Below are 25,771 nucleotides of genomic sequence, written 5' to 3'. Positions count from 1 at the left end.
TCCTCCCCTTCCACACCTGCAGCCGCCTCCACCCCCTCAGCCTCCGCCTCCTCTCCCTGTGGTCGATCCCCTGTGCACGAACCGAGGTTACGTCTCACCTTGGGGCCGACCAGGGTGACGGGGACGTGCCTAACTCCCTCGTAGTCCGGCCCCGGGCCACGGGAGGTTGGATCGGCGGAGTCTCTTTCAATGGGAGTAATTTAGAAATGGGGGAAGGGGTGGACTCACCATGTGAGTTTCCATCGGTAACTTCTCCCGTCCTTCCTCCCCACCCCAGCCCTCTCCCTCCGCCGCCACCCCACCGGAAGTCCTCTCCTTCCCCCACCTTCCTGACCTCTTCCTTAGGAAGGCTCTCAAACAAAAGGGAAATGAAAACACCAGCCCCTTGCCTGGGGCCTGAGGGCCTAGAGCAATCCAGGAGCTGGGGAGCCCCTCCCGTAGCTGGAGCGGGCATGTTGGCTCTCTTCGCCCCTTTCATTCCCAGGGCAACTCATACAAGCCAGCCAAGCGAGCCACTGTGGAGCTGGCACGGAATCCAGCTCCCGAAAGGTCACAGTCCGAGTAGGAGGGAGTAGGATTTAATCCCCGTTTTGCAGATGAGGAAACTGAAGCACAGAGAAATTCAGTGACTTGCCCGAGGTCACACAGCAGACGTGCGGCGGAAACAGGATTAGGACCCAGGTCTTCTGACTCCCAAGTCTGTGCTTTTTCCATTTGGTCCTGCTGCACCCAGTAGGTGGCCAGTTCAGTGTTCTTGCAGGCAATAGGTGGCCGGTACAGTGCTTTTGCAGGCAGTAGGTGGCCAGTACAGTGCTCTGCAGGCAGGTGGCATTTAGTACAGTGCCCTGCAGTGGCTGGTCTGAGAACTGGTCAGTTGGGAGTTCTTATGTCAGGCAGGCTGAAGTGTTTTCTGCAGGGTAGAGTGCCAGCGTTGGGGACGGAGAGTAAAGTGTGGCCCTGAGGTCCCTCAGGAAGTCCTCCCTGCCATGCCCCCTCCGCCCGCGGTGGCATCTATTGGAATTGAGCCATGCATCATCCCCCTGAAGGGCCCTGGCGCCTGCCTTGTGGATGCTCTCTGCCCAGGGCCGGGGGGGAGACGGAGGTGAGGGCTACTACAGGCAGGCGGGCAGGTCCCTGGGTACCAAGCCCTTTTTCTGGAAGGAAATTGGCCGCTCCTAAGTATCCTGCTGCCAAAGGGCCTGGACAAGCCCTAGAGCGGTAATGCCTAATTAAAGCCCCGGTGGGAACTCTGGGATTTGGGAAAGGGAAGCCGGAGGGGAATCTGGGGACAAGGGCTTTTATGGGATTTTATGGGAGCAGAGGAGCTGGGGGTGGAGCTGGCAGGTCCCCTGGGAATGGTGGGGTGAGGGGGGAGCCTGGCTCAGAGGCATCTTCCTGCTGCCCCTCCCTTGCCTTTGAGGCAGACTGGAGCAGCCCTCTCCCAGCTTGGTCCAGTCAGCTCACGGGGATGACTTCCGTCTTCCCGGAAGGCCCGGCCCCCGAAGTTGCCACCCGGGAGTTGGGGCTCTGTCTCAGTCTCTGTCCGGAGGCAGGGTTGATTTGGAATTTGGACAAGTAAAGATGACATTCAGTTAAGGTCCTGAATTCCCGGGGGCTTAGCGGCAGCAGCGGTCGAGGAGCCGTGGATAGAGGAGAGTCGGCTCGGATGCAGTCGGCTCGGATGGAATTGGTTCGGCTGCAGTCCCTGCCCTACCCAGGGCTCCCTGTCTAAGAGGGAGAGAGACCCGGGATCCTATCCCCATTTAACAGTCGAGGAAACCGAGGCCCAGCCGGTTCAGTGACTTGCCCAGGGTCAAATAGGAGAGGTAGAACTTGAACCCAGGGGCGTGGTCCCCTATTGTCCTCAAGCTACACTGTGAGCTCGTTGTGGGTAGGGATTATCTCTCTCTATTGCTGTATTGTACATCCCCAAGCGCTTACTGCGGTGCTCTGCACACAGTATGCGCTCAATAAATATGAAGGATTGAATGAGAATGGTAATTGTGGCGGTTTTTAGTCTTGGATGAGAAATTTTGAGGACCCAGAAGGAGTTGAGGTTGTGAGTGCTGACTTCTTCCTTTGGGCAGGAGCCCCGCTGGCCATGTCACTTCCCCATGCTCTCATCTCGGGGAGGGGAAGGGGCGGCTTGCTGGAACCTCCAGGAAGTGGGACAGTAGGGTTCAGGGGGAGAGGGAGATATGAGGCAATCCTGTAGCTTTGCCAGAAGACGGTAAGCTGCGTCTTAGCTAGCCAAACCACGCGTGCCCCCAAAGGATTTGGGGATGTCTTGAGGACAGAGCTTGTGCAGCTCTGATAACCCCAGAGGATAGTTTTTACCAAAAGCCGGGGACTGCCATCTGCCCGTGCTGGGTCATTCGGGGAGAATCGGGGGTGTTGGATGGTCTGCGCTGGGTCACTCGGGGAGGGTCGGAGAATTGCATGGTCCCTGCTGGGTCACTGGGAGAGAATTAGGGATGGAAAGGGGAGAGTCAGGGGAGTGGAAGGGTTGGTCCGAGCTGTATCACCGTGGGAGAGTCAGGGATCGCGAGGGGATAGTCTAAGCGTGGAATGGTCTGTGCTGGTCTCTGAGGGAGAGTTGGGGGATGGAGGGGGAAAATCTGGGTTTGTTGGAGGGTCCATTCTGGATCACTTCGGGAGAGTAAGGGGTGGAGAGGGGAGAGTCAGGGGTGTGGGATGGCTTGTGCTGGGACACTGCGGGGGTAGTCAGGCTTGGAGAGGGCAGAGTCAGGGGTGTTGGACAGTCTGTCCCTAACCACAAAGGCAATTCTGGTACATGTCGTTTTGGTACTCGGTAAGCACTTACTATGTGCCAGGCACTGTTTCTAGCCCTGGGGTAGATTAAAGTTAATCAGATGGGACACAGTCCCTGTCCCACACAGGGATCACAGTCTAAGTAGGAGAGAGTGGGATTTAATCCTCTTTTTAACAGATGGGGTAACTGAGGCACAGAGAAGTTAAATGACTTGCCCGAAGTCATGCGACAAAGAAGCGGTGGACCCTAGATGAGAACGCGGATCCTCTGCCTCTCAGGCCCGGGCTCCCCGGCGATCCGGACCTTCGGTCTGTCTCTCCCCTGCCGGCTGGACAGCGAGGTTGGAAGTGGTCGGACAGAGAGGAGAGTTCCGACCCCGCCAGCGTATCTCCTCCCAACCGCCGTGTCGAGGCCTCGGTCGAAGCCCGGGCGGGGCTGGCCCGGCCGTGCTGGCTCTGGTCTAAGCTTGTCTCTGGTTTCTCCCCCAGGGAACACGGTGAGCAACTTGATCATGATCCTCCCTCCCCTGTACGGCGCCGTCCAGACCTTCAACGATGGCCTCGAGAAGCGCTACCTAGCAGCCTACTTAGGTGTCACGGGTACGTGGGGGTCGGTGGCCGCCGGAGTGCTGGTGGCGTTTATCAAGCGTAATACCCTGTGTTGGGAAAAACTGCACAATTAGATGCGGTCTTTGGCCCTCCAGGGGTTTGGTCAGTCAGTCGATCGAATTTATTGAGTGCTTACTGTGTGCAGAGCACTGTCCTAAGCGCTTGGGGGAATACATTATAACAATAAAGAGTTATATTCCCTGCCCACAGCGAGCGTATAGTCTAGAGAGGGAGATAGACATTAATGTAAGTAAATAAATGACAGATATGTGCATAAGTGCTGAGAGGCTGGAAGGGAGGATAAGTAAAGGGAGTAAGTCAGGATAACACAGAAGGGAGTGGGGAGGGGGTCTGGTGGAAAAAGATACTTTTGGAAGGCTGAAATCCTCTAAGTAAAAAAAGAACACAAGACAAAGCTTAGAGGCCCACCGGTCCAGTGGAGGAAGGGACCCGGAAAGGCTGTGGGGGCCCGGGGCCCAGGCCATCCAGAGTCCTTGGTCATCTGTGGGGCTCGGGATACCCGAGGGAGGCCACAGGGTCCCCGATAGCCCTGCAGAGGGTCTAGTTGCATCCATCTGGGGGGCAAGGATGGGTGGGGGCCACGGGCAGGGGAGGAGGGTGCTTCTTCCTCACAGGCGGGCCGGTCTGCCAGGGGCGGAGGTGCAGGGGTGGTCTCTGCACAGATGGGCTGGGCAGTCAGGGCCTGGGGTGATCTCTGCCAAGACAGGCTGGGCGATCAGGGCCTGGGATGGTCCTCTTCTCCTCTCCCCCATCTCTCCTCCCTCTGACTGGTCTTGTCTCTATTTCAGTGGTGGGCCTGGGATCCTGGTGCTTCCACATGACTCTGCAGTACGAGATGCAGGTCAGTACCCTCCGTTGACTCGGACATACACTCGTGCCCGGGTGATGAGAAGAAGTGGCCTGGGGCTGGGAGTTAGAAGGACCTGGGTTCTAATCCTGGTTCCGCCACTTGTCTGCTGTGTGACCTTGGCAAGTCTCTTTCTTCTCTATTCCGTAGTTACCGCGTATGTAAGGTGAACTGTCATGTTACTTCAAAAGTTCATGAGCCCCATGTGATACAGGGACTATGTTCAACCCAATGATCTTGTATCTACCCCAGTGCCTGGCACACAGTAAGCACTTAACAAATGCTTACTATGCTTAACAAATGGGGAAGCAGCGTGGCTCAGTGGAAAGAGCCTGGGCTTCGGAGTCAGAGGTCACGGGTTCGACTTCCGGCTCTGCCACTCGTCAGCTGTGTGACTGTGGGCAAGTCACTTAACTTCTCTGTGCCTCCGTTACCTCATCTGTAAAATGGGGATTAACTGTGCGCCTCACGTAGGACAACCTGATGACCCTGTATCTACCCCAGCGCTTAGAACAGTGCTCGGCACGTAGTAAGCGCTTAACAAATACCAACATTATTAAATGCCGTTCTTCTTCTTATTAGGCAATCGTGGCCCAGCAGAGGTCACCCTTAGAGGGGAGCTCGCTGGGTGGCCCTGGGCAGCTGTGGGAGTTGGCATCCAGCTGGGTTAGGAGACGTGAGCAGCGGGGTAGCAAATGGGAGAGTGGGTGAGGTTCATCCAGTGCCCGGAGACAAAGCCGATCATTCTGTGAGCCGTGACCTAAGCAATCCTGTGACCCTGGTTTGCTCCTTTCTTCTCCATATGTCTGTATCCCCGAGGGCCCGTGACCCGCTCCCACCTGAGGGTCAGCCCCAGAATTGCTCCAGGGCCTCATTAGCAGCAGCATGACCCAGTGGAAAGAGCACGGGCCTGGGCGCTGGAGGACTTGGATTCTAATGGTGGCTCTGCCACTTGCCTGCTGTGTGGCTTCACTCCTCTGGGTCTCAGTTTCCTCAAATAAGAATTCAATACCTCCTACTTAGATTGTGAGCCCCAAGTAGGACAGGGACTTTGTCCGGTCTGATTAACTTGTATTTACCCCAACGCCTCAGGCGGTGCTTGACAACACAGTAAGTGCTTAACAAGTGCCTTAAACAAATATATAAGTGAGCCTGCTGCCAAGTTGCCTGTTTCATCTTTTTTTTGCCACCACAACAGCCCCTGAAGGCCAGAAGAGGCGGCTCTTTTCTCCCCATTCCGCAGAGGGGGAAATTGAGACGCAGAGAGGTTCAGTGATATGCCCAAAGACGCACAGCTGGGTTCTCCTAATTTCCATTCTCAGGCTGTCGCCTTCTAGTGACCCAGCATGGACCATCCAACGCCCCTGACTCTCCCCTCTTTATCGCTGACTCTTCCCCACTGACCCAGCATGGATCATCCAACACACCTGATTATCCCCTCTCCCCCAGTGACCCAGCCTACTTGTCTGCTGCTTGTCTGTGGGTCTGTGTAAACCCCTCGTAAATCTACACCCATTTCCCCCTGCACATCTTCCTGCGGGAACGCCTTTCCCTGCGCCCCCGGCCCCGCAACCGCCAGGGAGAAGAAATGCTCGTTTGTTTTGGAGGCCGAGGTTTCCGGGTGCGGGGGTCGGAGGAGGGAACATTTTTGAACCACGCAGCAGTTGCTTTGTATTTATTCAAGATGTTTGGGCGATTTTGGTGGAGAGGGTAATCTTCCAGCTGCTGGCCCTACTGCCTGAACAAGCTGAAACAAGTTGGGCCGTTCGAGCGATTGGTTTTTTCGCAATCGCGTTCGTTTCCCTTTCGTTCATTGGGCACCGGCCCCCATCTACCCCCCGGTTTCCCCCCGGGCCTGCCGGGTTGGCGCTTCACCACCTCCAGGGCTGCCTGGGCACAGCTGCCCACTTGCCAGTCTGTCCCTGTGGATCAGCTGCCCCCCGGCCTCCCTCCCCTCAAGGAGGGAGAATCTTTTACATTGAGAGAGCCTGGGGCCAGCGTCCATGGGTGCCTGGTGCCATGGGGCAGTTTGGGCGCGTGGCGCCGGCCAGGAATTCCGGGCACCCCATACTGGCACTACCACGCTGAAGGGCTCCTACCCGCTCCCTCTATCTCACCGTGACTACAAGGTAATGGGAAGAAGTGTGGCGTAGAATGGAAAGAACGTGGACCTGTGGAGTCAGAGGACCTGCCTTCTAATCCCGGCTCCACCACTTTTGCATACTGTGTGCCCTTGGGCAAGTCCCTTAACTTCTCTGTGCCTCAGTTTCCTCCTCTCTAAAATAGGGATTCAATATTTGTTCTCCCGGCTACTTAAACCGGGAACCTCATCTGGGACAGGGAATGTGTCTGTCTGTAATGTGCATCTGCCCCAGAGCTTAGTACAGTGCTTGGCACATAGTAAGTGCTTAACAAATACCACTAAATTTAAAAAAAAAACTTTTCGAGGTCAGGGAGCAGGTCTGTCTCACTTGGTTCTTTTTCTGTGTGTGTATGTGTGTGTTTTTCTTTTAATGGTATTTGTTAAGCACTTATTCTGGGCCAGGCACTACATCTAAATGCTGGGGTAGATAGGAGGTAATCGAGTTCGGACACAGTCCGTGTCCCACATGGAGCTCACGGTCTTCTGATTTTACAGATGAGGTACCTGGGACACAGAGAAGTGAAGCGACTTGCTCAGGATCACAAGGCAGACAAGTGGCAGAGCTGGAATTAGAATCCGGGTCCCTCTGGCTCCCAGGCTCATGCTCTGTCCACTAGGCCACTCTGTGCGGTCTCGAGCACCTATTCCCGTGCCCTACACACAGCAGGCACTCGATAAGGGCTCTTGGTGGAAATCATTCTGACCCCCAGACCACCCAGAAGCCCAAAGGCGGGCAGGGAGCGGAGACCTGGAAACTGTCAGACGCCAGTCGAGCCTCCCCGTGTGACAGCGGACTGGCGCCCTCCCCTTTGGCGGGGGAGGGATGAGCAGCGAGCCCAGCTCCGGTTGTCGACCCTCCCCCACTGCCGTGCACCCAGCTCTTTCTCCCTCCACTCTTCAGGCCTCTCCCCGAGCTGGGGATCTTGAGACTTTTAACACGAAAAATTGGCTCCAGTGCTTAGCATGGTGGATGACACAGAGTAAACACTTAATAAATACCGTTTTGGTATTATTATGGACTCGGTCGATTACATTCTGGGAATAGCTTAGTGGATATCATGGAGGACCGAAGGTCAGCCCTGGAGTTTTAATAATACTAATTTTGGTATTGGTTAAGCACTTACTACGTGCTAAGTGTCGTACTAAGCAGCGGGGTCAGACACAGTCCCTGTCCCAGATGGGGTTCGCAGTCTAAGAAGGTGGGAGAACAGGTATCGAATCTTCATTTTTTCAGGCGAGGAAACTAAGGAAAGTTAAATGACTTGCTCAGGGTCACACAGCAGACAAGTGGTGGAGCTGGGATTAGAACCCAGATCCCCTGACTGCTGATCCAGTGCTCTTTCCACTACGCCTCGCCACTTCGTGGTTGTTTTGGCAGTTGTGGAGATGATCAGCAGCTGGACACCTACTCTCACCTCACTAGGATCAACCCACCGGGCTGAATCTGAATCCAGGTTCGGAGTCACCGCAGCCCAGGCTTGGAGTCAAAGGACCTGGGTTTTAATCCCAGCTCTGTCAGTTGCCTGCTCTGTAACATGGGATGGTCACTTTGCTTCTCTGTGCCTCCGTTTCGTCATTTGTAAAATGGAGAGGCAATCCCTGTTCTCCCTCTTACTTAGGGAGAACTTAGTCCATGTAGGACAGGGACTGTGGCTGACCTGATTAACTTGCATTTACCCAGTGCTTAGAACAGTGCTCAACATATAAGTGCTTAACAGATATAATAATTGTAATGATAGCAAGGTTAAAGAGCTTAGGAGGTTGTGGCTTAGGACCCCTTATGTGATTCTTTCTCCCGGCCCCACCTATCACTTGCCAATCTGGGGTTGGGGGAAGACGTGATTTCCCTCAGTCACAGGCAGTGGCCCTTGGAATCTTAGTCCAGTGCTCTGCACACAGTAAGCACTCAATAAATATGATGGAACGAATGAATCTTGTGTTCAAAATTTGTCACCGTTCTCTGCCTTTTTAGCTCTTGGACGAACTGCCTATGATCTACAGCTGCTGCGTCTTCGTCTACTGCTTGTAAGTACCGTTCCCTTCACGCCGGCCTGTGTGATTAGCACCCGTTACTCCCCCACGGAGTCCGTAGCTACGATGGATTCGCCCAGCAACAGAGCAGGCCAGGGAGAGGTCCGTGCAGCCCGGCTGCCTCCCTGTGAGCCGGTTGGCTGGTTTCCAGACCTGTCCCCAGTCGGAAGAGGGTGCTCTGGGCCAAGATAATTTTTTTTAAATGGTATTTAAGTGCTTACTATGCGCCGGGCACTGTACTAAGCGCTAGGGTTGATACAGGCTAGTCAGGTTGGACACAGTCCCTGTCCCACATGGGGCTCACAGTCTTAGTCCCCATTTTACAGATGAGGCACGAAGATGGGGTGACATACCTAAGGACACACACAAGGCCGTGCTGCTTCTCTGTATTTCAGTATTTGCTGAAGTTATGGCAGTTGTTTGGTTTTGGCTCCAGCAGAGAGTGAGCCTGCTCTGTCCACTCCCAACTCTCCACCCAGTCCCTCTGGAGAGATTTCTCTCCACGTACTCTGACAGCAGGGAGCTGAGGCCAGGAAACCGGCTCCCTCGGGCACCTGGGGGTTTGGGGCAACTTAGTCTCCATCTTATTCAGAGTTTTAAGGATTTTGTTTCGTTAGAAGCCCAATTTCCAAGGGACTGGAATCTGGTTTCCAGTTCAAGCAAAAAAAACTGCTGACCCACCCACTAGCATGGTTCCTTCTAGGAATGGGTCAAATGTTGTGGCGTCCTTGGGAATAAATAGTCTTATAGTACCGGGGAGAGAACATTATAACAACATCACAGACACATTCCCTGCTCACGACGAGCTTACAGTCTAGAAGGGGAGACAGACATTAATATAAGTAAGTAAAATAACAGATAGGTACGTAAGTGCTGTGGGGCTGGGAGGAAGGATGAATAACCAAGCGCTTAATACAGTGCTCTGCACATAGTAAGCGCTCAATACATACTGTTGAATGAAAGGGAGCAAGTCAGGGTGATGCAGAGGGAGTGGGAAAAGAGGGCTTAATCAGGGAAGGCCTCTTGGAGAAGTGTGAGCTCCGAGGGTGTGGTGCTCTTGGCAGCAGGCGTGGGGGTCTGATGGAAGGGCCCCTTCCTCGATAGACCTCGGGTGGGATTCTGTCCGTGAGGCAGTAGGAGCCTGCCTGCCCAGGCTGCCCCCTCCTCCCGGGCAGAAAGCTCCCAGAATCCTGAACTGGCGAGAACCCCAGAGCTCCCCTGCCACGGCCCCGAACGGTTTCAGGGCCAGCCGGCATCGATCTCCTTCAGATTTCAGCCCGGGGGGGAGGTGGGCCGTCGGTGTCCTCCTTCAAGCCAGGCTCGTCCTGTCCTCCCCCTGTCTCTAGGTATGAGTGTTTCAAGGTCAAGAATTCCATCAATTACCCGCTGATTTTTCTGCTGGTCCTGTTCAGCTTGATAGTGACCGTGGTAAGTGCTGCGCATTCACCAGTTCTCCCCGGAGACGAGGCTGCGTCCGTGGTCCCTCTGGGAGGTGGGGCGAGGGTGGGCTCCTTTTGCTAGGACAGAGGCAGGTGGAGGGCGGTTCTGGCTGCTAAGCAAGGAAGTGTTTTGGGATCCGAAGGCCGCTTCGGGGGGGCTCACCGCCTCACCGTCGCCAGGATCAGTGGGCCACCTGCTGCAGACACAGCCAAGCAGGTGCCTGGCCTGAGCCCGGTTTAGACCAACCCACGGACACGTGATGTCACGTGGCATCAGTATCCCAGGCAGGACCCTGAGGTGGGGACCCTGAGAAAGGGCACAGTTGGGTCTGAGAGACCCAGACGTTTCTCGCCCCACTCGTAGGCTGAGAAGGAACCTTGCTCTGGAGAATATCTGAGGGGGTGGATCCGGAACCTTCTGTCCAAGGACTGACCTTTAGCTGGGCTGTGGGGGAATGGGCGCCGGAGCTGGGAGCAGGGGAACAGAGAAGCTTTTTCCTCTGGGCGACCTCCTGTGCCCTGTGGCCCCCAGCAGTGCTGTGCCGACTGTGCGGCCCAGTGGGGCGGTGGAGCCAAGGGGGCATCTCGACTGGATTTGGGAAAAGAGTGGAGGCTGGTTGGAGTCTTTTGGGAACTGGACTGGACTAACAGCTGTCCTTTTCGCCCCTTTACAGGTTTACCTGAGGTGGAAAGAGCCTGTATTTCACCAGGTAAGGCCCGGTCCTCCCTGAGAGATTAGACTGCCCCGTTGGTTGCCCCGATTACCGCCGGTTCCCGGGGCTCTTGCAGTGTCTACACTGGCCGAGGAGCTAGGGAAGGGGAAGAGGTCTGGGGTTTGACCATGTGGAAGGTGGGTCTCGGGGCGGGTGGGAAGGGCCCCGTTTTCCGGGCGAGGAGGTGGCCGGGCTCCGGAAGGGCCAACAAGGATAACACCTGGTGGCTCGGGCCCTGGTCGGGATCCCCTTCCCTGGGATCAGGACTGGTCATGGGCATTTGTAGGTTGAAAGCGCCCCCTTGGGGCAGTGCACTGTACTGGGAAGCAACGGGGCCTAACGGAAAGAGCTGTGCGACCTTGGGCAAGCGTCCTAACTTCTCTGTGCTTCACTTTTCTCATTTGTAAAATGGGAAATAAATGCTAGTCCGTCCATCCTTAGAATATGAGCCCCATGTGGGACAGGATCAGTGTCCAACGTCATTATCTTGTATCGACTCCGTTGCTTAGTTCAGTTCTTGGAACATGTAGGCGCTTAACAAATACCATCCTCACCATCAGTATTATTATTATCATTATTATTATTATTGTGCATTTGGAAAGGGCAGATAAGCAAGCGTTCCCTGCTCACAAAGAAGTGACACATTAATGGGAGAGAAGGACCAAAGCTTTTACAAAGAATAATCAAAATGAATAATTGAATGTACAACCGAAGAATTCTGAGGATGGGCCCTCCCAAGCACTGAGTACAATGTTCTGCACATAGTGAGCGCTCAATAAATGCCATTAATTGATAAATACCATTCCCTGCTGACAAAGAACTGACACATTAATGGGCGAGAAGGACCAAAGTTTTTACAAAGAATAATCAAAATGAATTACAACTGAAGAAATTCTGAGGATGGGCCCTCCCAAGCGCTGAGTACAGTGTTCTGCACCTAGTGAGTGCTCAATAAATACCATTGATTGATTAACTGATGGGCATGAGGAAGCAATGGGATGGGGGTCAGAGCCAGTCTCCCCAGTTCCCCTTCTCAGCTGCGGTCTGGGCTTTTGCTGCCTTGTCACACGTGATTCCCCTCCACACCCCAGCCTTGCCTTCTCCCCAGAGAGCTCGGAGGACCGGGGCCCCAGAGGCCTCCCAGATGCTTTGGTGAGGTGGAGCTTCGGCCCTTCCCAGGAAACTGGGAAAAGCAGGCCAGACAGGAAGATACCAGGTGGGGAGGGGAGGAGAAGAGCGAAGGCTGCCTGAGGGTGCCAGTGATGTTCATTCATTCATTCAATAGTATTTATTGAGCGCTTACTATGTGCAGAGCACTGTACTAAGCGCTTGGGATGAACAAGTCGGCAACAGATAGAGACGGTCCCTGCCGTCTGACGGGCTTACAGTCTAATCGGGGGAGAAGGACAGACGAGAACAATGGCAATAAATAGAGTCGAGGGGAAGAACATCTCGTAAAAACCGATGGCAACTAAATAGAATCGAGGCGATGTACAATTCATTAACAAAATAAATAGGGTAATGAAAATATATACAGTTGAGCGGACGAGAACAGTGCTGCGGGGATGGGAAGGGAGAGGTGGAGGAGCAGAGGGAAAAGGAAAAAGAGGGTTTAGCTGCGGAGAGGTAAAGGGGGGGTGGCAGAGGGAGAAGAGGAGCTCAGTCTGGGAAGGCCTCTTGGAGGAGGTGAGTTTTAAGTAGGGTTTTGAAGAGGGAAAGAGAATCAGTTTGGCGGAGGTGAGGAGGGAGGGCGTTCCAGGACCGCGGGAGGACGTGACCCGGGGGTCGACGGCGGGATGGGCGAGACCGAGGGACGGTAAGGAGGTGGGTGGCGGAGGAGCGGAGCGTGCGGGGTGGGCGGTGGAAAGAGAGAAGGGAGGAGAGGTAGGAAGGGGCAAGGTGATGGAGAGCCTCGAAGCCTAGAGTGAGGAGTTTTTGTTTGGAGCGGAGGTCGATAGGCAACCACCGGAGTTGTTTAAGAAGGGGAGTGACATGCCCAGATCGTTTCTGCGGGAAGATGAGCCGGGCAGCGGAGTGAAGAATAGACCGGAGCGGGGCGAGAGAGGAGGAAGGGAGGTCAGAGAGAAGGCTGACACGGTAGTCTAGCCGGGATATAACGAGAGCCCGTAACAGTAAGGTAGCCGTTTGGGTGGAGAGGAAAGGGCGGATCTTGGCGATATTGTAGAGGTGAAACCGGCAGGTCTCGGTAACGGATAGGATGTGTGGGGTGAACGAGAGAGACGAGTCAAGGATGACACCGAGATCGCGGGCCCGAGAGACGGGAAGGATGGTCGTGCCATCGACGGTGATAGAGAAGTCTGGGAGAGGACCGGGTTTGGGAGGGAAGATGAGGAGCTCAGTCTCGCTCATGTTGAGTTTTAGGTGGCGGGCCGACATCCAGGTGGAGACGTCCCGGAGGCAGGAGGAGGTGCGAACCCGAAGGGAGGGGGAGAGGACGGGCGGAGATGTAGATCTGCGTGTCATCTGCGTAGAGATGGTAGTCAAAGCCGTGAGAGCGAATGAGTTCACCGAGGGAGTGAGTGTAAATGGAGAACAGAAGAGGGCCAAGAACTGACCCTTGAGGAACTCCAACGGTTAAAGGACGGGAGGGGGAGGAGGCTCCAGCGAAGGAGACCGAGAATGACCGGCCAGAGAGGTGAGAGGAGAACCGGGAGAGGACAGAGTCCGTGAAGCCAAGGTGAGATAAGGTATGGAGGAGGAGGGGATGGTCGACGGTGTCAAAGGCAGCAGAGAGGTCAAGGAGGATCAAAATGGAGTAGGAGCCATTGGATTTGGCAAGAAGGAGGTCACGGGTGACCTTAGAGAGAGCAGTCTCGGTAGAGTGGAGGGGACGGAAGCCAGATTGGAGGGGGTCTAGGAGAGAATGGGAGTTAAGGAATTCTAAGCGTTCCTTAGAGATGTCCCTTCTCCCCTCTCCCGCAGGTCATGTACGGCGTGCTGGTCTCCAGCTTAGTGCTGCGCTCCGTCTACATCGTCACCTGGTAAGAACCGGCCGGCCGACGGGGTCCCTCGGCCAGATGTGGAGAGCCCGATCCCACCGAGAGCCCAGTGGGCCGGTAGCTCGGCTGACGGGCCGTAGGGCGCTCTTCAAAAAACTTCCATTGACGGAACAGTGCCCAGATCACTGTCTGACTTGGGAAGATTCAGGATGGGACCGGGCAGAAGTGATCTGGGGATGCGTCCGGCTTGGAGGAGCAAGATTCGGGGCGGCGATTCGGGGAGGGTGTCCCAGCTTCCAGTGTGTTGGCAAATGGGTAATTTTGCTGGTGCTGCTGTGCACCAAGGCCTCACTCCTCTTAGCTCCCCTCCCCCGTCCAACAGCCGTCTCCTTCCCGGCCACCCAACAGATACGATTGAATGAATGATTGAAGTCTCCTCTGCCTGCGTTTGCCGAGCGTGAGGGTGAGGGCATCGCCAGTCTGAGTGATCTATCTCCCCACCGGTGCCCCTCTCGGTGCCCCGGGGCAGCCCGTCTGATGTTGTCGCTGCCGGGTCACTAGAGGAGCGTCAGGCTCTCCTTCTGGTAGTCTCCGGAGGTGGAGGAATTTTTTTTTTCTGTTTCCTTCTCTCCCACAGGGTGTACCCTTGGCTTCGGGGGCTAGGCTACACATCCTTGGGCATCTTCCTACTGGGGTTCCTCCTCTGGAACATAGACAACATCTTCTGTGAATTCCTGAGGTGAGAACCCCCCCCCGCTGCCACCAGGAGCCCCAGTCGGTCGGTCACCGGGATTGACCGAGTGCCCCCTTTGCTCCGCGGAGCACTGGATGGAGCACCGGGGAGAGGCCGGGAGAATTAGAAGACATGACCCCAGCCCTTCAGCGAGTTTACAGTCTGACAACCTGGACTCTCCGAGGACCCACCGCCCTGCCAGGACTCACCACCAAACTCTGGCTTCTGGCCCGTCATTCATTCATTCATTCAATTGTATTTATTGAGCGCTTACTGTGTGCAGAATACTAAGTACTTAGTACTCTGTTCCCCAAGTACTAAGTGCTTGGGAAAGTACAATGGAACAATTAATAGTGACAATCCCTGCTCACAATGAGCTCACAGTCTAGAGGGGAGACAGATGTCAATACAGAGCTGAAGTGGGCGGGTGAGAAGGGTGAGAGCTGAGAGGCAGCGTGGCCTAGGGGATAGAGTACGGGCCCGGAAGTCAGAAGAACCTGGGTTCTAATCCCGGCTCTGCCGCTTGTCTTCTCTGTTACCTTGTACTAGTCACTTCACTTCTCTGGGTCTCAGGTCCTTCATCTGGAAAATGGGGATGAAGACTGTGAGCCCTCTGTGGGCAGGGACCGTGTCCAACCTCCAACCCTGCGCCTTGCTCTGACCCTGGACTCCGCTTTGAGCTGGAGAAGCCTTGAGGCCCGGTGGAAAGGTCCTGGATCTGGGAGGAGGGAGTCCCGGATTCAAATCCTGGCTCTTCCTCAGGCCTGCTGTGTGGCCCGGGTGGGTCCCTGAGCCTCTCTGGGCCTGTGTCAAATGGGGAGAATAATCCCTGCCTCTCCCTGCCTCTTGGAATGGTGGGAGGCCACAATGAGACCCCCGGTGAAAAAGCGACATGGGATAATAAAAAGCCCCCGGCAAAATTAGGGTGTTAGCACTGGATGATTCACATATCCTTTCTCCGGCTTCCATTTTCTCATTTGGGGGATGCTGTTTGCTGAGAGAGAGAGAGAGAGATGCACCTGGGGCATTGCAGGCAGGAGTCTGTTTTTTCTTTGTTTTTATGGTATTTGTTAAGCACTTACTATGTGCCAGTCACTGTGCTGGAGTAGATACAGGGTAATTAGGTTGGACATAATCCGTGTCCCATGTGGGGCTCCCATTCTTAATCCCCATTTTATAGGTGAGGTAAGTGAGGACCAGAGACGTGAAGTGACATGTCCAAGGTCCCAGAGCAGACCAGTGGGGGAGCTGGGTTTAGAACTCAGGTTCTTCTGACTCTGAGGCCCGTGCTCCGTCCACTAGGCAACACCGCTTCTCTCTCGCCAGGGAATCCCGGTTCCCAGCCGATCGGGCCCCCCCACATCTGCCCGACAGGCCCCCTCCTTGGCCGGCGGGCGAGGTCGAAGTGGTCAGTCCATTAATCAGTTATATTTATTGAGGGCTCACTGTGTGCAGGGCACTGTGCTAAGCATTAGAGAAATCTCCTTCTCTGGAAGTAGTCCAGTGCGGTGCCTCCCTTCTCCACACCCCTGAGGGTAGGGGCAGGGCAGGCGGGGAGCCAGACCTGGAAAGGTGGGTTGGGGAAGTCGCTGGGTGCGTAGGGACAGGGGCCAGTGTGCCCAGCACGCGGCGGGCACCCAGGGGCACCACCGCACCTCCCCCTTCCCCAAGGTCGGTGGAGGCTGCAGTGGTGTTCCGCGCCCCGGGTTGACGGGCCGTCTCCTCTCCTGTCAGGACCCTGCGGGCATCCATGCCGCCGGTGGTGGGGGCCGTGACCCAGCTGCACGCCTGGTGGCATATCCTCACTGGCCTCGGCTCCTACCTGCACATCCTATTCAGGTACTGAGCGTGAGCCCCCGGAGGCGGTGCCGGAGGGCAGTCACAGCGTGTGGGGGGCGGGCAGGTGTGGGACGCCCGGGCTTCCTGAGGGGGCTGGTCCGCGGGGTGTTCGCGAGCTCCGGGCGGGACTCGACGGCCCGTTTTCCTTCCGTTTCAGTTTATACACGAGGACTCTTTACCTGAGATACAGGCCTAAAGTCAAGGTGAGTGAAGACCCCATCTGAGCCGGCCGCGTCATCCTGCTGCGGTGGTCCGGGGCTCTGACCCCAGTGGGGAGGCAGGGATGGGAGAGACACGAACCGGTCGCCCTCGCCCCTCCCTCCGGGCACCCGGAGACCAAGTGGCAGCCGGTCCTCGTGTGTAGATGCCGCCGGGGAGGGAGCCGGGCAGCGGAGGGCAGAGCGGGTCCCCGGGCCTGGAGATCCCGATCAGAAACCCGCCTTGGGGAGGGGTGGTCATCCATTTGCTTGGAGGCAGGGGGCCGGGCCTGATGACCCCATGACCTTCGGGGCTCCGGACCCGGGGTTTCTTGGCTCACGAGAGCTAGGATGAGGTTTCCTCTTCTGGCTGTTGAGGGGGACCTCTCTCTCTCCTTCCTTCCCCGTTGCCGCCACCAGTTTATTTTGGGGATCTGGCCTGTGATCCTGGTCGAGTCTCCCAAGACACACTGACCGCGGGCGGCCCAGCGGAGAAGATGGGGGACCCCCTGCCGTCAGCCCGGACACCGAGGGGACCTCCGCTCTTCCAGCCAGTGAGATCACGGCGCCGTTCGGGGCGGCCAGAGGACCACCATCGCGCTGCCCCCGGGCCGGTCCCGAGGGCTGGGCAGCCGCTATGGCTGGGGGGCGGGGGGGCTGCCTCTATATACCCGGGGGATCCTTTGCCCCTTTAAGAGGCAGCAGGTCCGGTGTTCTAGTACACGCTGGCACGTGGGAGAACGAGGTGGCTAAAATCGATGGGGGGGGGAAGGGCGCCGGGGACGGCCCCCCGGGGGCTTGACTGCTCAGCCGTCTTTGGAGGTGGGAGGCCCAGGGTGTCTGGAGTCCGGTCTCTGACTGAAATTGGTACGCGAGTGGGTGGTCGGTGCTGCCGGCTGGGGCGGGGATGAGCTACTGTTAGGGAGTTGACCCCGAAGCGGGGCCCCGGGGCGTGGGTCCCACCTGCCAACTTGATGCTAACCACTGCTTCCTGGGACCCGTCGTACCGCAGGAGGTACCGTGCGGTCCTGTGGGCTGTATCCCCGCTGGTGCCAGAGGCTCCGGGCTGGGGACTACGTGCCGCCGGGTGCCGCGGGCTCTCTACCGCTGTCTGCCGCCCGGTGCCGCGGGCTCTGTGCCACCTCATGCCGGGGACTTTGTGCTGCCAGCTCCGTGATGGTAAACAGTGTGGTTTTGCCTGGTGTATTCTTCTTTCCCTGGAAAGCTGGGTGGAGGACACCAACTGACGGCCACCCCGGTTCTTGTGCAGGGTGTGGCCACATTCACCACCCTGGGCTTGCCAGCTGTCGTGCGCTGTCATCCTGGCCCACCATCCTCAGCCTCAAGCTCAACCAGCTGCAGCCTGTCCTGTCCCCCTCCCTCCCATCGGTCAGTCTCCCCGGAGCCTCCCCCAGTTCCCCTGAATGGCATCACACCGCTGTGGAATTGTGCCATATTATACCCCACCCCAGGGTGTGTGATGGGGATGTCAGGAGAACTTCCAGGTGGGGCGGAGGGTACGTCAGACCCCGGCACGGAGGCACTAGTGAGCCCAGTAGGCCCGAAGGAAGTTGAGCACGGCTCTGGGTACCCCCGAAGCGGGCCGACCGGTGAGATGATCAGATGATTTTCCGGCCACCTCCCCAAGCTCGCGCCCTTCCCCTTCCCTCGTTGCGACCCAAGGACTGGGCTCCCTCAGCCTTGCAGGATATCTACACTACAAGTTCCAGACTGCCAAGGGACCTAAACTGAGCAGGGACTGAGCGAGCTCCGGCCAGTTGTGAAGAGTCAGAGCGGTAGCGGTGAAGAGAGCAACTGGGGGGGTCGTGCTGGCTTCACAGAGCGGTCTAGCCGGCTCAGTGCCAATTCTGGACGTCAGCTTAGGCTTTCCTAAAATGGCCTCCGGAAATCCAAGACTCCCCAGGCGACCCCGTGACTTGCGGTCGACCTGCCCGGGGCACTCAGCCGGGTCGCGGCGTGAGAGTCCCGACCAGCGCTCCTTCTCCGCGTCGCCTCCGAAGGCCACGATTGGCCCCGCCACCTTGATTGGGCCCCCGCGCCCCCCAAATAAAACTTTTGGAAATTGGGTTAACCAGTTGATTGATTGACCGCTAGATCGATTGATTTTGGTGCCAGCTGTCCATTCCCGGGCTGGGTGTCCCGTGTGTCCTCAGACTGCATGCAGCGTGGGGATCTGGATTCCTCCTCTTCCATTTTTACCTTTTCCATGGCCCCAGTTTCCATCCAGGGGTCAAGCTCTCTTTCCCCCTTGTCCGTCTGTCCGTGGCCCCGACTCCTCTCCCCACCCTTCATAATCCGTCACTCTTGAAGCTCCCAGAAATGAATGGGGTGGAGGGCGGGAGAGAATGAGTGTTTGTGTGTGTGTGTTGGGTGGGGCTTCTCCCTGGCCACCCAGGTGCAGCCCCTGGAGAAGCAGGAGATTGATGGTCAGGCTGTCCCACGGGGCAGATCCAGGCACTAGTCACCATCCAGGGAACAGCATGGAGCAGTGGCTAGAGCCCGGGCCTGGGAGTCCGAGTTAATGAATTCTAATCTCAGCTCTGCCCCTTGTCTGCTGTGTGACCCTGGACAAGTCATTCGACTTCTCTGTTTCTCAGATACCTGAAACTGAGCCCCACATGGAACGTGGACTCTGTCCAACCTGATCTGCTTGTATCCACCCCAGCGCTTGGTAGAGTGCTTGGCACATAGTAAGCACTTAAATATCATGATTTAATGATTTACTATTGTTATCTGACCGTATTTGGGCCGCACCCAGGTGCCAGTCAGCAGTGTTACTGTCCAAAATCCTGCCGGTGGCCCCAGGACCTCCTGACTTCAGGCCTCTAGATTCCTTGGGCTATCCCAAGGAAGCTGCATCCCGATGGGGTAGGACAAGAGGGAGGAAGCCCACCTCCCCCTCTTTCTCTTCCCCTTTCCCCCCTTCCCACCTCCACCAGTCCACGGCAGCTAAAGGTTGACTGGGCAGAGAAGGGGGCCTGGTCACCATCAGCCTCCAGCCCTCCCCCCCTTCAGCATGGTAGAAAGAATCTATCCGGTGGAGGATCTAGCTCATGGCTGAAAATCCTCGATTAGGCTTCCAGAAGGCCCTGGAGTCCAGAGAGTGTCACCGGAGATTACAGGGTGGAGGATCAAACCCACTGATGAAAAGTCCTGGCCTGGACTGCGTCAGTATTATCTGTGAGTGTGTACTGTTGCTTTATTGTTTTATAACAGAGCCCAGCAATTCTTGACTACTGTTTGAACACCCCAGGCTCCAACAGCTGAGCGGACAGGCAGCGGGAAGGGCGGCGGGTGTAAACTGAGGGAAAGAGGGAGGGCTTCGGCCGAGGGACTTCTGCGTGGCCGATGACGTTTTCGGGAGTGGGGTTCACCTCTACCCTGCTTCCTGACACCGACTGGGCCTCCTTATGGGCAGGGAATGTGTCTGTTAGTACAGTGCTCTGGAATTACAGTTGACTGACTCCCCTTCCAGCTTGGCCAGCCCCCGGGGTGCAGGGTGAGCCCAGACAGGGTGATGGGGCAGACCACCGTGCCTTCCAGCTGTGTAATTCGGTGCACGGCACCTAGGGGACTCGGTAATTTCCACGGTGACTACTAGGCGGGAGAATCGATTAATCAAGAGTGTTTAGAAGCTCTTACTGTGGCTCAAGCTCTGTGTTAAGCATCTGGGAGGATGCACTAAAGTTAGAAAACACCGTCGCCGTCCTCAGGGAGCTTACAACGTAGAGAGAGAAGGGAATGGGCAGCTATCGGGGTGCTTGAGTGGGGAGACATTGAGTGATATTTTCGCTTTTGTCCTCTGCTTCAGGGTCTATCTTTACATCGGGCACTGTTCTACCTAGGTCGCAGAATCCAGTGAGCTCTGGATCTCCGATGGGCACCTTTAGCTGTCTTGGGTTATTGGTGGGGATCCCCTGGCACGAAGCCTTGGGCTCCTTCAGTCTTATTGCCCTCTAGATTGTAAGCTCATTACGGGCAGGGATCGTGTCTACCAACTCTGTTGTACTCTCCCAAACAGTACGGTGCTCTGCAGTCAGAGCTCAAGAAATGCCAAAATTGATTGATTACTGTCATCCCTGGCACTGTACCGGGCACCTGTTGCATTGCAAAGTAGAGTGCCGGGTGCCTGCTGCGTGCAGAGCAGAGCACAGCCCTGGGCATCTGCTGGGTACAGAGAGCTTTCCTGGCCCCCTCCCGCGTAAGGACGTTGTCCTAGATGCCTGCTCTGCGCAGAGTGTGCCATCTTGGGTGTCCAACATTGTAAAGCTGGAAACTACTTCGGTCTGGCTCCTTGCCTCCAGGGACGGGGTTGGCACAGGCTGCATTGTCGAGGCCGATGACTTGTCCTGTTGTTTGAGCTCCCACCGCCCGGGAGATTCCTTGAAACTGCTAGGCAGTATTTTTTACAAGCAGGGCCTCCTGCCGTGCCTGTCTGTCCCTCCCTCCCTTTACCCCTCCCTTCTTCCCTTCCCTTCCTCCTTCCTCATATCGCTCGTTCCCTCCCTCGCTCTCTTGCACCCCATCTCCTTTCCCCTAGTCTCGGGTGCTGTGCAGAGAGCCAGCCCGGGGACACAGACAGAGCTCCGACTTCCAGCGAGGCGTCCGACTGCTCCTTGGGCAGAGTCCTTGGCCACAGCGGTCGTCCGCTTGCCCCCGCAGCTCAGAAGTCGAAGAGGCGCCGCGACTCTTGCAGGGTAGGAGGCCAGAATCGGGTCTGGGAGGGGTTGGAAGGTGAGGATTGGAAGGCTCTGGGGGAGTGGCTCCCCAACCTATTTCACCCCAAGAAAATGTAGGGTCCTGGCTCTGGGGTAACGAACCCAGAAATCTCTGGGGTGGGGTGGTGGAGAGGGTAGGGTGGCAGAGAGGAGAAGAGATTCAGTCTCTAGACACGAGGGGCTGGCTGCCAGGCTGATGAGGGAGGCAGAATTCTCTCGGGAAAGAGAAAGAGGAGTTTCCATGTCTTCTCTCTCTCCCTCCTCTCCCTCTACCTTCTGCTCTTCGCCCTCTCTTGAATTTCTCTTACCCTTCTCTCCCTCTTTCCCTCTCCCTTCGCCTTAACTTCTTTCTCCTTCCTTGTCTTCTGCCTCCCTGTCTTCTCTCTCCAGCTCTCTGCTCTCTTGCCCCTCTCTCGCCCTTCTCTCCACTCCCGTTTTTCCCTCTCTCCTTCCGTCTTTCCCCCGTCTTCCCCTCTTTCCTCCTCTCCCTCCCTCTCTTCTCTGCCATTCTGCCCTCTTGCCCTTCTCTCACCCTTCTCTCCCTCCGTGTTTCCCTTTCTCCTTCCGTCTTTCCTTCGCCCCCTTCATCTTACCTTCTCTTCCTCCTTCCCTGTTTTCTCTCTCCAATTCTCTTGCCCCTCTCGCCCTTCTCTCCTCTCCCTCCATTTTTCCCTCTCTTCCTCCATCTTTCTCTCCGACTTTCCCTCTTCCTCCCTCCTTGTCCTCCCCTTCTACCTCCCTCTCTTCTCTCCACTTGCTCTCTTTTGCCACCTTCTCTCCTCTCTCCTCTCCCTCTGTCTTTCCCTCTATCCCTCCTTTCCCTTGCGTGGCTCTTCCGCTCTCTGCTCTCTCTTGCCCCCTCACCTCTCCCTCTGTCTTTACCTCCCACTGTCTTTCCCTCTCTCCTTATCCTCTTCCCCTCCTCTCCAGCTCTCTCTTGCACCTGTCTCGCCCTCTCTCCTCTCCCTCAGTCTTTCCTTCTCTGCGGCCGTCTTTACTTCTCTCCTGCCTCATCCCCCAGCTCCCGCCGTCCTCTCCCTTCTCCTGCTCCCCTCTCTCTTCACACTCGGGTCTGCAGATGGAGGAGTGTGTGGTTGTGATCTGCGAAAGAGAAACCCTGCGAGGAAACGATCCCTGCACAGGAATCCCTTTCTCCCCTCTCACCCCCTCCTCAAATCCTCCTTGAGGGCGATTTTACGGGAGTTGGTCTGGGTCTTCCTCCTCCCCGGGTCCGCTTCCTCCCCATCGACGGGCAGATCCGTGTTTTCAGACCCGTTGGAAGGCGGTCGCCGACGGCCTAGGGGGCAAAAATCGAGTGGGCTCCGGGGTCGCCGCCTACCCTGTCCCCGGCCTCTCGTCGGTGGCCCCGTTGCCCTTCCACTCTGCGGGCCCGGGGTGAGGGAGGGCCGCGCCCCGAGGGTCGGGGGGACTCTGACTCGCCCCCGGCCTCGCTTGATGGCCTCCCGGGCCCCGTGTCTCTCTTGCAGCGACCGATGGCCCGGTGCAGGATCCCGAGGGGGCATTGCCGCCCTCTCCTGCTCCTGCCCATGGTGCTAATGATCCTGAGGCTGCGGCTGCAGCTCCGGGCCGACCCCACGGGTCCGCCGGCGGCCACGCCCGGCCCGCCCTCGCCGGCGGCCGCGGCCCCACCGACCCTACCCCCGGCGGCCCCGTGCCTGCCCAACGCCACGGCCGCCGGGCTCCCTGGCTTCTCGGCCCTGCCGGAGCGGATGCGGGACTTCCTGCTCTTCCGGCACTGCCGCGCCTTCCCGCTGCTGCACGACGCCCCCGCCGCCTGCCGCGGCCCGGCCGGCGTGTTCCTGCTGCTGGCCGTCAAGTCTTCGCCCTCGCACTACGAGCGGCGCCAGCTGGTCCGGGGCACGTGGGGGCAGCGCCGCCGGTACGCGGGTGCGCCCGTGGCGCGGCTCTTCCTGCTGGGCAACCCGCCGCCCTCCGAAGAGGCGGCCAACCTGGAGCGGCTGGTGGCCCTGGAGGCCCGCGACCACGGCGACGTCCTGCAGTGGGGCTTCCGAGACACCTTCGTCAACCTGAGCCTCAAGCACACGCTGTTCCTCGACTGGCAGGCGGCCCGCTGCCCCGGGGCCCGCTTCGTGCTCAGCGCCGACGACGACGTCTTCGTGCACACGGCCAACGTGGTGCGCTACCTGCGGGACCAGCCGCCCGACCGCCACCTGTTCGTGGGGCAGCCCATGGTGGGCTCCCCGCCCGTGCGTCACCCGGCCAGCAAGTACTTCGTGCCTGAGATCCTCTTCCCCGGGGACTTCTACCCTCCCTACTGCAGCGGCGGCGGCTTCCTGCTGAGCGCCTTCACCGTCCGCGCCTTCTGGCAGGCCGCCCGCTCCGTGCCGCCCTTCCCCATCGACGACGCCTTCGTGGGCATGTGCCTGGAGCGGGCTGGGCTGGCGCCCAGCGGCCACGAGGGCATCCGCCCCTTCGGCCTGGACCAGCTGGGGGCCCCCGGGCGGCGCTCCTTCGACCCCTGCCTGTACCGCGAGGTGCTGCTGGTGCACCGCTTCCGGCCCTACGAGATGCTCCTCATGTGGGAGGCCGTGCACGATCCGCACCTGCGCTGCTACAAGAGACAACGTGTCCCCCAGAAGGACAGCGGGCTTCGGCCCCAGTGAGGCGGCCCCTCCCGTCACCGCGCCACCGCCCGCTTGACCGCCCCTCCCCATCTCCGTCGGAAGTGGTGGCCCCTGGGGACGCGGTAACACCCCTTTCCCTTGGAGGTGGTTTCTGAGGGGCTGGGGACAGAGTGACCGCCCCCGGTCCATTTCCCATCTCTCTCTGGAAGCGGTGAGCCCGGAGACGTGACCTTTGTAGGACTGGGTGTCGGTGGGAGGGGACCTGTAGGCTAGACGGAGGAGGAGGGGGCTTCTCCCAGTTCTGCCCTTAAAACTCTGGGTTGAGGGGTCCTCTTGGATTGAATAACTCGTCCTCGAAGCCTGTGTCGAGCAGTCCAAGTGTCTGTTCGTAGGTCTCAGGTCCCTCCCCGGTCCCTCCCCCGGTCCTGTTCCAACCAGCTTTACCTCCTCTGCCCCGCAAGGGCCCTTTGCCCGACAGTAGACCCGTCCCGACCCTATAGATAGTCATCTTTCACATAAGGACATGTTTGCTATCTTGTGGGTTTGTGCCGGATGGGCCGATCTCTCTTTCCCCTTCTGACTCTGGTTTTCCCCCGATGGTCACAAAGCCTCCGCTGGAGGAGAGGTGGTCCTCTCCTGGCGGCTACCAGCTTGGCTGGCCTGTCCACGATAGTGGGAGCCCCCCAACCCCTGCTACATCCCATTGTTTGAGACTGCGGTCCACCATATCTTTATTCACCGGCCTCCCAGCCTTCCGCATCCCGTCCGGGGGACGGTGTGGCTCCGACCATTGCCTCGGTCTCGCCGAGCTGACTTCTTCAGGGCCTCGTTGGCCATCTTATCCTACCGTCTGACATCCGGTGCCGGTTGTAGGCCTTGAGGGGTGGAAACCTCTCGAGGTCCCGGATGTGTCTTCTGTGGTAGGTCCAGGTATCTCGTCTTTACGGCGGCCGGGCAGGCTTTCGACTTGAGGTGGGGTTTGATGCCGTATCGTTGCCCCACACTGTTTCACCATCGGCTCACTGCTAAGCTGGTCCTTTTTATCGTTTCTTCCTGTTGTACTCGATCTGTCAGGACTCCGTCGGCTAGCGCGCCGCCTGGGGAGCGGAACTCAGGGATTGCCGAAAAATCTGTGTGGCCTATGAAAATCATGGGTTGGGTTTCCCGAGAGTGGGCTGGTAGAAGACTTCATTTTTTTTTTCAGATTTGCTGTCAGCCAAATTTGAAGAGCCATCAGTTAGTCACTAATCAATCATATGTATGGAGTGCTTTACTGTGTGCAGAGCACTGTACTAAATGCTTGGGAGAGTACAATATAACATGCTGGACACATTCCCTTCCCACAATGAGCTTAGAGGGGAAGACAGATATTAATATAAATAAATAAATTGCAGATATATGCGTAAGTACCGTGGGGCTGAGGGAGGGGTGAATGAAGGGAGAAAATCCAAGCGCAAGGGCTATGCCGAAGGGAGTGGGAGAAGACAAAATGAGGGCTTAGCGAAGACCTCTTGGAGGAGATGCGTCTTCAATCAGGTTTTGAAGGCGAGGAGAGTAATTATCTGTCGGATATGAAGAGGGAGGCGTTCCAGGCCGGTGGTAGGACGTGGGTGAGAGGTTGACTGAGACAGACAAGATGGAGGTACAGCGAGTAGGTTGGCTTTAGAGGAGCAAAGTGTGCGTGCGGGCTGGGTTGGAGTAGGAGAGTAGCAAGGTGAGGTGGGAAGGCGCAAGGTGATCGAATACTTTAAATTGCCATTCTGGGGCTGCCTTGTTGAATGTGCGCCTCCAGTTTACAGTCCTCCGTGGGGAAATGTCCTGGAACCCCCAGTATTGATGACGATAATACTTAGGATTGTGGTGTTAAGTGGTTCCTGTGGTTTGAGCACAGTGCTAAGCACTGGGGCAGTACAGGATAATCAGGTCAGACACGGGTCCTGTCCCACATGGGGCTCACATCCTCATAAGCAGGGAAGACAGGTATTTAATCCCCATTTGACAGATGAGGAAACTGAGGCACAGAAAAGTTAAGTGACTTGCCCGAGGTCACCCTTCAGGCAAGTGGTGGAGCTGGGATTAGAACCCAGGATGACCGACTCAGTCCCGTGCTCCCTCCGCCAGG

The 25,771-nt window shown here is 57.2% G+C and overlaps 2 protein-coding genes across 3 annotated transcripts in view; both read left to right on the top strand.

Moving 5' to 3' along the window:
* Positions 1 to 18,396, top strand: part of ACER3 (alkaline ceramidase 3) — a 29,269-nt gene extending 10,873 nt beyond the window's left edge. The window contains exons 1-11 of one of the 2 annotated variants that reach the window (XM_029047953.2): positions 2,982 to 3,081; positions 3,262 to 3,372; positions 4,191 to 4,243; positions 8,365 to 8,417; positions 9,770 to 9,851; positions 10,537 to 10,572; positions 13,519 to 13,577; positions 14,173 to 14,274; positions 16,003 to 16,107; positions 16,265 to 16,310; positions 16,725 to 18,396. In XM_029047953.2, coding sequence (XP_028903786.1) covers positions 3,024 to 3,081; positions 3,262 to 3,372; positions 4,191 to 4,243; positions 8,365 to 8,417; positions 9,770 to 9,851; positions 10,537 to 10,572; positions 13,519 to 13,577; positions 14,173 to 14,274; positions 16,003 to 16,107; positions 16,265 to 16,310; positions 16,725 to 16,778 — 759 coding nt within the window. In that variant the 5' untranslated portion in view covers positions 2,982 to 3,023 and the 3' untranslated portion in view covers positions 16,779 to 18,396. Of the gene's footprint in view, positions 1 to 2,981; positions 3,082 to 3,261; positions 3,373 to 4,190; positions 4,244 to 8,364; positions 8,418 to 9,769; positions 9,852 to 10,536; positions 10,573 to 13,518; positions 13,578 to 14,172; positions 14,275 to 16,002; positions 16,108 to 16,264; positions 16,311 to 16,724 lie in introns of those variants that run through there. The other variant, XM_029047952.2, reaches the window with a different exon arrangement.
* Positions 18,397 to 22,674: 4,278 nt separating this feature from the next.
* On the top strand, positions 22,675 to 24,970 carry B3GNT6 (UDP-GlcNAc:betaGal beta-1,3-N-acetylglucosaminyltransferase 6; the record flags this gene model as incomplete). The annotated part of the gene is made up of 1 exon (XM_029048551.2): positions 22,675 to 24,970. A coding segment is annotated over one exon (1,014 nt), but the record flags the coding sequence as incomplete, so codon positions are not given.
* Positions 24,971 to 25,771: the final 801 nt, after the last annotated feature.

This window comes from Ornithorhynchus anatinus, chromosome 20 (genome assembly GCF_004115215.2).
Source record: "Ornithorhynchus anatinus isolate Pmale09 chromosome 20, mOrnAna1.pri.v4, whole genome shotgun sequence".
Lineage (NCBI taxonomy): Eukaryota > Metazoa > Chordata > Mammalia > Monotremata > Ornithorhynchidae > Ornithorhynchus > Ornithorhynchus anatinus.
Note: the sequence above shows the minus strand (reverse complement) of the source record. Positions and strands in the feature narration are given on the sequence as shown.